At 40.5% G+C, this 15,845-nt stretch overlaps 1 protein-coding gene across 1 annotated transcript in view; it reads right to left on the bottom strand.

The window, feature by feature from the left end:
• The window catches only part of Myo81F (Myosin 81F), a 383,271-nt gene that overhangs the window by 142,097 nt on the left and 225,329 nt on the right, over positions 1 to 15,845 (bottom strand). The window contains exon 3 of the mRNA XM_071597894.1: positions 5,113 to 5,175. Within this exon, the coding sequence (XP_071453995.1) occupies positions 5,113 to 5,175 (63 nt within the window). The remainder of the gene's footprint in view (positions 1 to 5,112; positions 5,176 to 15,845) is intronic.

Here is a 15,845-nt window from a genome sequence, read left to right as displayed (position 1 = left end):
TATGCTCCTAACGCAAATCGATACTCAAAGAGCCAGCAACCTTGGCGTGAAATTGATTTGGTTTCCCATTCAAGTAATGTCAAAATGTAATGGGAGGAAAATTTGCCTTGAATGAGATTCGAACCCGGATCCCTCGATGCTCAGTCGAGGGGTTTGGCAAATTAATTTACCTCTTGCACTCTGAAATTTTTTTAGATTTTAAAGGAAATTTGATATTGTTGCATTGTAATTCACATTTAGTGGGTGAGTCCGTTAAAAGATACTGTCGCGGCATATTCCACATTTTCTTCGAAATTCCCCAAGGTACTCATAACACACACACCCCTAGTGTTCTAAGTTAATTTTAACCTTGTGGGCTGTGATCGAATGTGCACGAATACGAATACCTGTGAGATTGAATCTACGGTATTTCGTCATAACATATTCAAATTCTAGCTCGCACGTTATTGAATAAATTTGTTACTGCATCCTAAGTTGGAATTGTTTGTTAGTTGATATTATATTTATTTTTAAGCGTGTAATTTGAAATGATTTTTGCATGAAATATACGCCACTGCAGGTATAGATTTGCATGTATGTGTTGATTTGGCATGTGGTTTTGTTCCCTTTTACAGGCGTTGACCTAACACCCCCCGCCACACGCCCTTGCGGCGGCTTGCGGGGTGTTATGTAGATGTAGATAACATCTTGTTCGGTCAAAAGACCCCAATATTTTGCAGCTTAAAAGGACGCCACGGTAGCTTAACTGACTGAAGCAGTCGGCCGGACATCCGAGGGATTCGAGTACTAACCCCGGTGAAAACGAATAATTTTTACACTTTGAAATTGTAGCGTTATTATGTGCAATAGCGAATGAAAAGTTTCTGCAGCGGCAAACCACGCAGTTTCATTAAATGGTTTGGTTTTTCATCTCCTGATACATAATTCATTTATGTAACCTTTGCTCCTTTTAAAGGGAATTTTTTTTAACCTTTCCCAGGTCCTGAATCACTTATCTGTTAGCAAATTTTGGACGGCCATCGGGAGATCCGATGGGGTAAATATCGTCCCCTTCGTATCGCCCACCTCTCCCTTTGAGGGGATATCGCTTACCGAGCGGGGAGGTGAAAGGGGATAGGGGAGGCGACCAGGGGGGGGGAGACGGGGGAGGCGGATGTTTCCGGCTGCCATTCCTAGGCCTCGCGGGCATTCCGAGCACGGAGCGTCGCTCACGTATTCACGCCCGGCACCGGAAACAGCCGAGTGATTCGGTGGGACGCGTGTTCTTTTTTCGGGAGGAGGATTGATGGAAGTGAATAGGAGAGAGGGAGAGGAGGAGGGGGGGGGGGGGGGAGGACGAGGGAGACGTCGCCCTTAAGCAGCGCCACTGCGAGGGCGGACACCAACTCTCCTTCGAAGCAGAGAGGAGATAATTATCTCTCTTCCTCCCCCCTTCCCACCGCCTGGACAATTTCCCTTTTCTTTGCTCCTCCACTACATTAGTTTCAACTACACCGTCCTACCCGGCGCACACAGCGTAGTTTGGGGAAATGCGACATCAGAATATCGGATAAGCGGACACGCAACCCCAAGTTAATATGCAAAATGTGAACTCTCAGGGTCTTGAACCGGTTCGGCCCATTGCACTTCCTCTCGGCCATGATGGCAATGAGAGGGAGCAATTGACTGCCGGAGCGTTCAATATAGGTAATCAGAACAGTTTGGATGCATGAACTACGATAAAATTGACTTCACAAAAAACATTAATCAGCAAACACATTTTACAATAATAATAAACGTCCCAAGCAGTCCCTTAAACGTGTCAACAAATTCAAAAGTTTGGAGTGAAACAGAACAGATCAAATCAGAAGATTGGATGGAAGGATTCCAACACTTAAGGGGAACGCAATGCGAAGGAGGAGTTTATGATGAATACTTTTATGTTGAACATTTTAATGCTTCGATCTTCGAAGTTTGACAAAGATAAAGAAAAGGAGAAGTCGTACATGTAAGTTTTCGGAGCGTGTGGAATGTTACCCCCCGAGATATTCTACCAAAATCATTTCCAACAAAAATCAATATTTAAGGGTTCCAAAAGGCAGCGGCACATATAAGTGGGTGGGAACTAGACAGCTCACGTAAACCCTCAATTTTTCTCTTTGTTCTCATTTTAGACATTTTTTCATTTTCCATATAATAGTATTTGTTGAAAATAAAGCCGCGGATAATGGAAATTCCAATAATTCTTCTGAGGTAACCTAAAATCAGTGAAAACGTTTTTCATAGGCAATATTTTAAAAAAAAAGCATCGCGACTGAGGGTTTATTTAATCAATTTCAACGACACAAAAATAAATTTCATTGCTTCTCGGAATTATTCTCATAGAACTGCACTATTATGTAAATTGTCATAATGCATCATTAAATTTAACCCGATGTGGTTTCGACAACTCGCACCTTGAGAATGACATAAGTTGTGGAATCCATTGGTTGATTTAAAAAATATAGTATTGCCAATCAGTTTTATTTGATAGTCATGAATATTGAAAATTTTTCACGGAAACTGTGCCAAGTATAGTTTGGAGAGACGATTTCCTTGCAAATGAGAAATATTCACATCGTTTACGAAATCATAAAAATCAAGGGCGCCCTGGCCTGTTGGCTCGATCGACAAAAACAAGAGTTCGTAATTTCCTTCCAAATGCAAATCTATATCTTAAAATGAATGCATTGGTGCCTTTTTTATTTCTGTGCTTATAACGTTTTGCAATTTTTCGCAGACATTTTGAACAAATCTGGCGGATTTTCTTTGACTCTTTTCCAATTCCTTGATTAACATTTTCTCCCATGGATCTCAAACATTTGTGCATTCCATAAGTGGCCGAACTAAAGCGAAGTAACCCCTCTCTTTTTTTTATTACTCTTTCCTGCGACCCGGCTATAGATACTTAGCTTCCTCCAGGCTGGGATTGAGTAAACACATTCTGCACTAAGGCGACAAAGATATTTCGAGCAATCAAATCAGCACGTTCATATCTCCTAGAGAAATGTCGATGAAAGTGGACTTGCAAATAATAACCTTTCATAGAACTGTGTGGAGGAGATGTCAAGATGGTTACTTAAATGAAATTATACGCTGTTGTGGAACGAAATTCAGAAATTTTCAGAATGCTCAAACCATTCGCCTTCACTGAGGCTCGATCCCTCTTTTTTCGGCCCACTGCTTTAATCATAGAGAAGGTAGGTATGTAAAACTTTGTTACGATAAACTGAGCAGCGCATTAAAATCATTATAGAAGATTTGTTAATCTTTCTTGATAAACTTAGTGGCGTATATCAAAATTTGTAGAGAAGTTAGGTTGCTAAATAATCATTCACGAAGCGAATGTTAAATTACACATCAAATCTCATGCTAAATTGTAAGGACTTATTTTAGGAGTGACGTTGACAATGTATTATTACCCTCGTCGTACTGGGGTAGGCAAGATCATGTCAATAAAGTCAGAGGGATTAAGTGTAGAACAGATTGATTTAAAATGTCATTATTCCCACCAGCAAGAAGGGATCAGAATAACGTCCGACCGCGGTAGGGTCATATTCGAGTCAAAATTAGTCTGGTGTGTATTCACCCCCTGCCACACACCCTGGCGGTGGCCTGGAGAATACTATGTAAAAACAACAATAAAATAATGAGCTTCGTAGTTTCAGGCTTGACAACATAGATGTGTTTTTCTTTCCATAATACAATAATAAACTTTCGACGATTATAAACTTCAAAGAACGCTATCAAAGAGAAATTTTGACACGTCGAGTCGTGTAAAATGTCACATCCCCTTCCTTTTTCAATCCAACGATTCGGAATCGGGATCCTCAAATCGACACCAGGGTCGTCGAATGACTGACTCGAAATGTGTCGCCGGCCCTTGATCTCGAACAGGGGCGGCGGGAGGTGGTTAATGCGGACGAGGGAGAGAGGAAAAAGGGAGAGAGGCAAAGGGCTGATCAAAAGATACCAAGGGGTGAAAATTGTTTAAATAGCTCCTTAAATGGGCGGGCGGGAAAATACTAACGAGCCGATGCCAAAGTGGCGCGCCCCTCGCCGCTTAATATTCACGGTCGGCCGGCACGCCATTGGAGTCACAATCGAATCGATGCTAACATCATATTTCCTCGGAACGAGTCGGATGATTTGAGTGAGGAGCGAGTTTTCGGGCATCACGGAACGAGCCAATAAATCATGCAGGTAAGCTTGTTTACATCTGTTTCCATGGGTATCCCATTCATTTTTATAAACCTCCACTCTTCCAAATTAGTTTCCTATTTTTGGATTGATTGGAAAAGCAGTGTAATAAATTGAAGTGGCAGGTTTTCTCCAACGCAGTCACTCATTTACCGTTGAACATATTACTGAAGTAGAATACGCAATTATATCAAATATAATTTTGAATCTAAAATATGTTCACCATTATAAAGAGATGGGTACCTACAAGTACATGTATACCCACAAAAGATTAGGTAAACTGTTTGAAATCAGTGCTCTTCATCAACGAAATGATCCATTTAACTCCGGTAGAAACGTTTATATGAAGTTTTCCAAGTTGTAGATGAGAAAATATATCTTATCTTTCATTAGACCGTCGTCGATTAGATCTCAAGTGTTTAATTAAGTGTTGTGTATGTGTATCAATAGATACTCTCTAGTTGTTCACCACTTTGAAATACAACGAGTTACCACAAAACTCAGCCCTAAATAAAACATAGTTGAAAGCAATCGGTACAGAATGATAAGCTTGTCACCGACGCCTATTTAATAACATCAAAATAAAAATATGTATTTCCTTATAGAAAATATATTTTGATGTGGCCTAGGTTTCACGGTGAGGTAGCATCATTAGGCGAAGAATGGATTTAATTCCTTGGCCTGAGGGCACATCATGGAACAATATCACAAAGTTACGATTGAAACGATTAATTATGCCAACACCCACATTTGTAATTATTTAATTTAAATTCATGCACGGTATTATTTTCAGAAGTAAAAACTAATCTATGAACATAACTTAAAACTACCAAATGGGGGAAATTGCTAAAGGTGAGGAAGCATGAAAATGCAAGGAGGAGAAAAGTCACTTACCGAAGCATATATGTCCAGCTCCTTGTAAGGGTTGACAGCGACGAGGATGGTCCCTGTATATGTCTGAAGGAAAAGGTTAAGGAAGAATCACGAACAAAGAAATCCAAAACTTGCAACAATACGCCATTCATCAATCAATTTATCATGTATAATTGATGATAACTTGTCCAGTGACATTTGTGAATGTGAAAATAAAATATTTTTCCTCATTTTTAGCATAAAGGTTTATAAATCTTTTTCACATATCCTTTATCATATCGTTGTCACGGTTCACCCTTTCTTTTGGATCTGTAATACAAGGGATTATTCGCAATCAATATGTTCCCAAAGAAAAAACAGTGAATGGGCAACACTACATATAGGCTATTAGAAGGTTAAGACAGGCCGTGTTGCGGAAGAGACGACAAAGGAGGAAAAGCAAGTCTTGGTGCTTTCATCATGACAACGCACCGGTGCGTACATCATTGATTGTTACCAAGGTTTAGGCCAAAAACAGCTCAATGGTGATCCCCCAGCCACTACACTCTCCGAATCTTGCTCCAGTGGACTCTTTCCTGTTTCCTACGTTGAAATCCACCTTGAAATGCCGCCCATATGAAACCATTGAAGACATACAACAAAAATGTACCACAGACTTAAAGACTATCCCGAAAGAAGCGTTCCAGGCGGCATTCGCAAGTTGGAAAAAACGTTGATAGCGTTGAATTGGCAGCCAAGGGATGTATTTTGTAGGCGATAAATATGATTGAATGGTAACTAATAAAATCAAGTATTTATTCAAACAGTCTCCTCCTTTTTCGAACAGACCTTGTAATGATATCCTCAATGAGGATACTGAATTATTTTAAGTATTACACCACACTTCGGGAAGATTTATAACGCGTATCCATAGACATGTCAATGATCATATTTTTCAATGGGCAACGACGTTGAAATGGGCATTGGTAGCATCAGTTAAGTGAGATTAGGTTTATTAACATTTATTCAATATGTGAAAATACATTTCTAAGTTAATCAGCAATTACTGTATGATTAAAATTGCATCCTTTTTAATTGTATACTTTTCAAAGAACTAAGCCCTATTAGCCACTGTGCATTATTACCACTGTTGAAATGTTATAGAATGGTTTCAATTGCTCAAATAGAACGCATATATGTACGATCCACCCTTTGATAAGAGAAGTTTACAAAAATTAATTACATAAGTCATCAGAGCATGCAATCAATAAATGTAGTCATTGTAAATTGGTATTTGAGTTATTTCTAAAATATAGAAACTAATTGAAAATGATCAATATTTTGGCAACTTCATAAATTAGCCTACGTAAACATGGTTTGTATAAAAAGTATCGGAAAAAGTTTTGGGGGGGGGAATAGATTATTTCCTTTTATGGATTTATCTCATATCCTATAGATTTATTTCAGACATTGCTACAATGCCTCAAAATTCTTCAAAGTACATCCTATGAGCGCCGACATACTTTTGCCAACGGCTTTTTCACGACTCGAAGGCTCCCTGGTAGACGGATTCCGGAATGTCCTTAAGGGTACGCGTGTAAGCTTCTTTGACGGCACTTATGATCCAATGGCGGTGTCCTTTGAGAGAGGGTTTCACTTTTGGGAATAGGAAATATTTTGCTGGTACCAAGGCGGGACTGTAATGGGGTTGGAAAATCGTTGCGATGCCTTTGCAGAAGGTCTTCGCAAGCAGCACCCTCGACACTGCTCTTGGTCGTCCATCGTAAGACCTTCGGGGCGAGTTTAGCGCAGATCTTTTACTTCAGCAGAGTTTCCGTGATAATGGTGTGTGCACTTTCATTCAATCAAGGCCAATACGGTTTACGATCATGCGTAATCTTAATAGACGGGCTGAAATTAGCACTTCACGCAGGAAAGAAATTGCTACCGATACTTTTAATACAAACATTGCACAATCAAATAAGTAGTTTCCTTTTCTTTTTCATCTTCCAACTCGGCCTCAGAAGTGAGCATGTAAAACGCATTTTGATTTGGTAAGATCTAGTGGTTTCCCGACGTTTTGAGGTTATCAATCCTCCTCGGGTCTTCTACTGGGCAAGAGCCTCCATTATGACCGACTCGGGAGTTATCTTCGGGACAATAGTGGCCCTGCATCTCTCATTCTTGCACTGAAGACGATGCCCTAGTCGAGCATCAAAACGTCGGTCAGAATGGAGACTCTTACCTGGTGGAAGATCCTAGAAGAATTTCTACACGCATTTCGATACCTCTTGGGAGCCACAGCCATTAAAACTTGACGCCTTACATTCCCATTGGGATTTACATTGATCAAGGTGAGGAGTTTCGATTGGCCGGAATGAAAGTCCCGACGACCACGAGCACCCGCTCCAACCTCCCCGGCTGTTCAAAGTGACAGAAACCCGCGATAAAGTCGAAGGTGCGCGCGGCCTACGCCTCCGACTACGAGATACGCTATTGCCATTAAAGGCCCGTCTTTTAACATTCCCCTAGCGGAAGTGGACTCATCCTTCCCTCCACCCCCCCCCCCCTTCACCCCCGAACTCAATTAGGATTTAAAACCTGGATTTAAAATTCATAACACCCACACACGCACGTATACCCCGCGCCTGTCCCGTTTTGAGAGAAAGGCAGCTATCGTTCCGAATTTCATTATTCCAGATTAATTTCTGGCTCTCGAAAATACCCTTCTCCACCCCCCACCCCTGGACAGCGCACTCAATCTAACAGGAAAACCGCACCAGGGCCCATTGCCCCGCCGCGTCGGCTTGTAATGGTAAACACGAGACCCTCATTCGTATGCGGAATGCAGCCCTGATGGGAGGAAAAGGGTTTAAGGATGGGGGAGGAGGGATTCGCACGTAAGGATTTTAAAGGGAGGACTGAGTAGGGTGGTTAAAGGGGGAGGGGGTGATGAAAATGGGAAGGAAGAGGAAGAGCTGGGAAGGATAAGGTTTTAGCCGACAGTATTAGATTATATACGAGGGAAAGTCATTATGGTAGGGCCCATTGTTTGCTTTTTTCGTTTTTGCCAAACGAAATACGCGAAATTTATGGCATGGGCTTGAAACTAAAAAGAGAAAGCCGTGGAATACGAGAGGGAAGGAGGATAAATGATATGGGTTAAAAACTCGCTAAAATAAAACATCTTGGACGCAATGGATTTTTAATACTTGTGTCTCCTCTTAAAGGGAACATCTTCATGCCACTCTCTACTTACAATATCATATATATTTAAGATATTAAAGCATTTAGTCAATGGATGAGAAAAGAGCGAGGAAATGAAAATGGAGAATATTAGCAGATCGTAGAGTCCAAATGAGAGCTCAGTCCAATCAATTTCAGGATCGATGGCAAAAGAAAAGGGATATTGATGACGATGGCGTCATAGTTATAAGCACTACGATTGTCACGAATCGACCGTACATTCACCCGTCGTTAATCCGCGAAAAAGGTGAAAGTTTTTTAAAAAAGTGGGGCTGTTCGATTGAAAACATCCACATCACATTCGATTTTAGTTTAGAGTATCCTGATACTTTCAAAAACAGTGAATGCGTGTTAGGGATATAAGCAGCAATGGGTAAAATTGGATACTTTGAACAGGAATCAGATAAGGTTAAAGTGAGATTTGCTGAAAAGCGTTAACATGATAAATCAAGCGTCACAATTACATAAGAGAAACTAGAAGGTTAACTGCATCTCCAATCTCGGAGACCGTAAGCCCCAATAATAATATTTTTATAAAAGTGGGCACAGGACGTGTTTATTTTTTTGTAGCCCCGAAAGAGTTTGTTAGAAAACTTTAATTACTGAATAGATATAGACTGAGAAGAACACATCGATGGGAAAGAGATTTTGCCCAAATTATTTAAATTTAAAATGTTCCATGCCAAATCCGTGAACTCAAAGAAAAGGTCAATTACGCCCACGAGGAGGTCCACTCGAAGTCCTTAATTAATATCAACTGAATTGCCTCGCAGAAATAACGCCATGTCTTCTTCCCAACTAACAACATTATAAAAAACATTTGCGGGCAATGCCCCCCAATATATCTGCTGATCTAAACGTCATTGTCAACATAAGAGAAATGCTCGTTACTTTATTTTGTTTGCCGCGCGGAGTCAATCGGTGAGTCAATTCATAGCAATGAGTGGCATAGTTGTTTCGACGACCGATTTGTCTAGGAGTTATAGCGCCAGCAGGGACGGTATCTCCATGCACCGCGGATTTCTCTCGCCTGGTCGTTCGCGGCGCGAGTGGTGGTCTGTATCGTTGCTCGTTGCCTCCCTGGCAATCGGCCAAGGAGAGCTAAAGAGGAAGGCCCGCACTCTCCCGCAATACCTTCGCGGGAGTCTGCCTCGCCGCATCCCCACGCTCTCGCCCCCCCCCCCCCTTGCGTGCAACCTGGCGGCGATTGTCTCTCTCAAGAGCGAAGCGGAGGATTGGGGGGGGGGGATCGGGGGTGGGGGGGGCGAAGGGGAAGGCTCTCAATAAGCCGAGGCGTGTGTGTCATGCATTTTAATTTTTTTGAAGTTGAAAAATTGCAGGGCGCAAACGGGGCATCCTGTGGGATTAGCGGCGCTCTTTGAATGAAGATTCTTTCACGGGAGAAATGGAAGGCATCACATAAATCAAGATAAGGCTGAGGTCATTAAAACCTTTGGGTGGGTTAATTGGCGGCAGGATAGATCGTAGAGAGTATTTATCCTAATATTATAGTAAAAACGACCAAGGTTTTTGAGTTTTACAACGCATCCGACGCAGGAATACAAAACTTAAAAGCGACCGATTAACTTACACGGAATTCAAGTAGAGATCAGAGTACGCCACTGAAAAATCAGCAACAGTACTTATTAGAACCCGACCCTTGGTCACGGGAATCCAGTTAAATAGCCGTCACACCAATCTGGCGAGAATAGTTTAGCTTCGTGGAGAAGGCATTGAGGAATGTATACTATACAGCATTCACCAATGAAATTTAGTACAATATCTACACGAGCCGGTGGATGAAAGCACGACACATACTGGAACTATTGATAGTTTCAGAAGAATATCTTCATATAATTTTAATAGAATACTTCATTACAATAATTTCGACGAACACCTAAGATCTGTAATCCAGCACACGCTTTTATTTATTGTTTCGGCTGTGCGAAGTACGATGAAGACAGGATAGTATAATTAGTCTTCATATTTATTTATCAGATTATTTTGTCGGCCGCAGTTTCACAGTGCGACTAATGCAGCAAAAAAAAAGTACACGTGATATTTTCGGTACAACTTGTCTTTCATCTTCAGCCTCCTTATTAAAAGACGATTTTCTATACGCAGAAATAATCAGAAGTTGGTTGAACAATCAATACAAATGCTAATATTATGAAGTATCTCTTGCAAGATCTGATGAAGATTGTAGGAGTTTTTTCTGACGAGCAAGTATAAATAACCGAGCCAAAATGTTTTCCGGGCGTTTTATCCTCCGATCCATCCTTCAAAAAAATCAAAAATACGATTTTATCATATTTATTTCAAATTAGAATTCGAAATATGTGTTGATAAAGGAAAGTATACATTCAAAGGAAATGTTTTTTTTAAATAAACAAGGTTTCCTTCATTTTCCCCAATTAAGTCCCTTTCATGTGTACCCACTAATTAGAATCCAATGTGAGACGATATAAGTTATTTCCCGGAAGTTCCAGAAACTTGTTATGATCTCATTACGACAAATTGAGCGTTGGGAGTGGGTGATCAAGTTACATCCTTCTCCACCTTATTGCGATGTTGGGAGTTCCCTAATTAAACAAAACTTGGAAAAAATTGGTGATACGTGTAATGAATTGAACTCTAAAACCTCTGAAATTTGACACGCATGCGTCAAACACACAAATCACTTCAAATCCACCGACTGAAGTTAGGCCCCGGGCGGTTCCAAGAAATGTTTCCATGTCTCTCTCCTTCATAAAATCTGTGGGTTTCTATGGTAAAAACTTTTAGTATGCCATTAAAAGGTTTATAAAAATGTTACTACTACACAAAAATACGTACCAGCCTATAACATTTTTTGCGTATGCTGTTAAATCCAACCAACAAAATATCATGCATCTATTCACCTCGGAATTTATAGAAGCAGTGAACTGGTAGTGGTTAAAACGACTATTGACATAAATTTTATACGTTTAGATTAGGAAGAGTCTAGCAGTAAGAACTAGTCCGTAATTGCAGTGAACTATTGAGGGTAAGAGGTTGCTAATTTTTATTTACCATCCGAAGGGCTGTTTTAAATTAGTGAGTTCAAGTATGTGCATTTTATAATTGATATACGCATGACGTAGGTTCTGGAGTAACAATGGGTTCTTCTGCCATTTTAAAGTTAACTCTACCGCGTACTCTACATAAGTGCTCAGAGACCATTTTTTTCAGAGTTAAACTTTAAGATTTAAAACATTAATTACATGAGAAAAACGCCTTCCATCATTATCAAAACTAATAAAAATCATTCCGAAAACGGGGATGTCAGTACAAAACTACCTATTTCTCACAAACTCTTTTAAAAGTGTGGAAACCGACAATACTAACCCTCCGTTACTCTCAGCAAATGACGCGGATTTGAACTACTTCCTGTATATTTCACAAGCCTGCACACTATTTTGTGAGGGCGATCATTCAAGTTACGGCACAACTATCGTACACTAGTCAGACATTCTTGAATAATGTTGAAGAGGCAATACCATAAACACTGAAGTGGAGGGAACCTGGATGACTTGAATGACCCCTGGAGAAGCAAGTGGCAAATTGTGACCTTATAAATTATCCTAATCAAGCCAATAATTAAAATCGTAAGAAAAGAGCAACCAAGTAGTCAGAAGAGAATTTTAAACAGAAAAAGTAACGCTTCCCGATAGTAAGGTAGAGCATAGAATATACTCAGGCTGTGGTCAACAGCAAATCAACTAATGGATCATAACGGAAATTGAAAACAAACGAAAGAAATGCACGAAAGAAGTCCGTATAATAATCGTAAAATGATCGCTGTTCCTTACCAATGTATCCAATGTGTTGTAAACTTCCATCGGTGTACAGTATACGTGAAAAATTTCCTCAAGGCATGGATTCTTCTTGCCCTAATTTTGACTTTGAATACAATAACTATCAAGAAATATTAATGCATGTTAAAAATATAAAATCGTAAGACCGTTTCATCTACAGGCAAGCTCATGGCGTCGGTGTTTTGGGATGCGCGTGGGATAATTTTCATTGACTATCTTGTGAAAGGAAAAACTATCAACTGCGAGTATTGTGCGAACTTATTGCATCGTTTGAGCGAAGAAATCAAGCAAATGCGGCCGCATTTGGCTAAGAAGAAAGTGTTGTTTCATCAAGACAATGCAGCAGCTCACAAATCCATCATTGCCAATGGCAAAAATTCGACAGATGAGCCCCCTCTGATTATTTTCTATTCGTAAACTTGAAAAAATGGCTCGGTGGTCAAAGATCTTTCTACCGTGAAGAAGTGATGTCGGCAGTTAATGGGTATTTTGAGGAGCTACACAGTTCTCATGATAAAAAGGGTATCGAACTTATTGAACATTGCTGGGAAAAGGGTATAGAGATGAAAGGAGATTATGTTGAAAAATAAATGCATTTTTTCCCAATAATTTTGCGTTTTCTTTGTTGGGTCGGGTACATCTGGGACCACCCTTGTAAGTTACTTCGCGATATCGTAAAGCAATATAGATACAACATATATACTGAAATTTAAAAAAATGAAGAGAATCTGATTTCGCAACCCTCTCCCCAACTCCTCTTATTTTTACATGACATATACAGGACTCCTATTATCTCCCTTTGTCATTTATAAATTTTCATCAAAATCCTAACTAAAACGGCAGGACACCAATAATGACACCAACGTTCCCCGTTGAGGATGTGCTTTTCAAAATAATATTTTAGTTGGCGTCTAAATTCTAGTGCACCCATACCAAAATCAAAAATCCAAGTTATAGGCCTAGGGGCTGTGGTGAAGGAGTGAGAGGCATTTTACATTTATAGAGATAGATTATAATTATAACACTTCCAAAGGACATCAATTTTTTCCTATTTATTAGCAAAAATTGTTTATGAAATCCATTTGAAATAAATGAGTTTTTAACAAAATGATTATAAAAAGCACAGTTAAGCATCAAGTTGAGTTGATCAAAATTAATGTAGCGACGACAAGGGGATTAATCTATTATGCCGTATAATCACGTTTCTCCCAACAACGTGGCCAGAATAATTAATGCCAAACGCTGCCGCATCGCCATTAAATTTGTTTATGACTGCCAATTCGAAAAGAGAAGGGACTGGTTAATTTTAGCTCAACCCTAAGCACATCCTCCGTGTCGGGACATACGAGTATATATTCTCCCCAAAACGGGAGAGGCTCTCTCACACGCTCGGGGCCTTCCCTCCTCCACTGCCCGCCCCTTCGACACCCGGACTGACGCGTCTGCACGCCCCGGACTTGCATCGAGCGCCAGTCAGCGCAGGTCGGCTCGCTGCCCCACTGCGAAGAAGGCGAAGGAGGTGGAAGGGCACGTAATGATGAGTACGTAGAGGGAGGTTGTACGGGTTGTATGTTTAGCGTGAACGGTGCCCACCCCTGGACACAGTTCCTGCTGATCTAGATAGGGCCACGGGGGATTGGTCCGCCGTCAAAAATGAATGTCCTTTTCCTTCATCCAGCGAGAGTAGGTGGGGAGTGCGAAGGAGGATGTCTGATCGTGGTCCATCTCAAAGGGCTAGAGAGAGGGTAGGTTGCAGTTGTTTGAGGAGAGCCATGTAGAGGGGAGATACGAATCAGGGAAGGCATTTACTAAGTCTCGCGGGTGTAGCCGCCGTCTTCCCCACGGGAGAGGGTCTCTCCTGATTCGCGCCCACGTTGGCTGACACGTCGCGTTCGGGGTGGAAATTGAAATGTTTATGGGCGGGAGGGAAGATGAGGAAAGCAGAGGGGAGACAAACATGGAGGGAAAGTAATGGGGATCTCGTTTAATGAAATTTCGACGAAAATGTCGGGTGGAGGTCCTGAAAACATTTGCTATCGAAGAGGCGGTGGAGGATCATGCACTACGTGCCAGGGTGTAGGAGACGGGGAAGTTCTCTTGACACCTTCCAATAAAAAATTTTTTATTAAAAATTTGAAACCATCATCGTTAATACGAAGAGTGGATTTATGGGCGATGAGTGATGCTAACTCACCGTACAAAGCTCTCGCCAAGAAAGTGTGGGCGAGTTCCTGATTCTAGCTAAAATTGTTCTTGTTTTGCTAGTTATTTAGAACTTTTTTCTAGAAATGCCAGGAAATTCTGGTAGACTGAATATTAATGCATAAAACTATTGATTAAATTAGGTTATACTAGATGTCTTAGATTTTTCAAAGATGCACTGAAATAAATCAGTTTTTCTATTGAAATTATTATTAATTAATTAGATTACAGAAACGAAATATTCATCAGAATATTCCCCAAAACTATAAAAGTCAAACATAAATTTAATTTAATAATTGATTTGATTCCACGTATTCTATTTATAGAAACCGATTTCAGGAGTATTTTAAAAGACTGGACCCCACTGGCTTTGCCTTTTACTGTTTTGTCTTATTAATATTAAATAATTGCCGAGTGACCAAGATGGGGCTCGCTCAGTTATCGTCCACGTAATTAATTCACAAAGGTCGCCGATGACAGCAATATTTTTCTTGATATGCTCTCATGTAATAGTCATACAAAACTTCATTTGCAAGGATATTTTTGCGAGTCGTTAAATTTAAAAAACTATATTTCTTGAACAAGAACGCGACATCCACGTGCATGTGATGTTCCAAATGAGAAGACAGGAAAGAATGTGGAGAATAGAAGCAGGCTTGCGTTTCAGTGAGACGTAATCCGTGCCGAATCTTATGAAGCCACGTGAAAAATGACAAAAATGTACATTTGAAAAAAAACCATATTGAATTATTTTCACAGTTAGGAGACTATCATGCCAACTGAATGAGTCACCAACGAGGGAAACCCATGAATAAGGAGCACAAAAAGCAGTTTCAATAGCATTCATCCAGGATGTGAAAGCATCAAGAGTAATATTCCTGTCCTTGTTTTAAAGAGACAATTCATTTTGTTAAATAACTTGCATCAGTAATGTGCATGTAACCCAAGATTTTGATGTTATACCACGTGTAAGATGATTTTCAATTCCATTTCACAATGAACAAAGGGGGGAAGATGGGGGAAGATGAGAGCAGAGGTAGCCGAGGGGTTGCGAAAATTTGTGTTTCTGATTTTTCCGGAACGCGGTATCGAGCAAAGCGGCTCCTACAACAGAAACTACCTTGTACGAAGGGGAAGAGATGGAATATTTATCACGAGGCACTGGTGGAGCATTTCAATGAGATCAGTTCGATATAATTGCCACAACTCCAGGCGAGAGCAAAAGTCATAGAATCGGCCGAAGTATTTAGATGTGGAAGGCGACGGGAAACCACCACATTACACTCCCTATAAGAGGCAGCCTTGAATTAAAAATGAAGGGATGGCATTTCTCCACGCTAAATATTCACCAAGTAAAAAAGTTCCCCAATCGAATCTCTGGGTGGAGACTACTGAGAGGGAATCATTAGTCAAGTTGGGCAAATGTGGGATAGGGATATGGAATGTAAAGTCATTAGGAGTGTATGGAAAGTTATAAAATGCTAAGATGGA

Source organism: Hetaerina americana, unplaced genomic scaffold (assembly GCF_022747635.1).
Source record: "Hetaerina americana unplaced genomic scaffold, ioHetAmer1.1.p SCAF_9, whole genome shotgun sequence".
Taxonomy (NCBI): Eukaryota; Metazoa; Arthropoda; class Insecta; order Odonata; family Calopterygidae; genus Hetaerina; species Hetaerina americana.
Note: the sequence above shows the minus strand (reverse complement) of the source record. Positions and strands in the feature narration are given on the sequence as shown.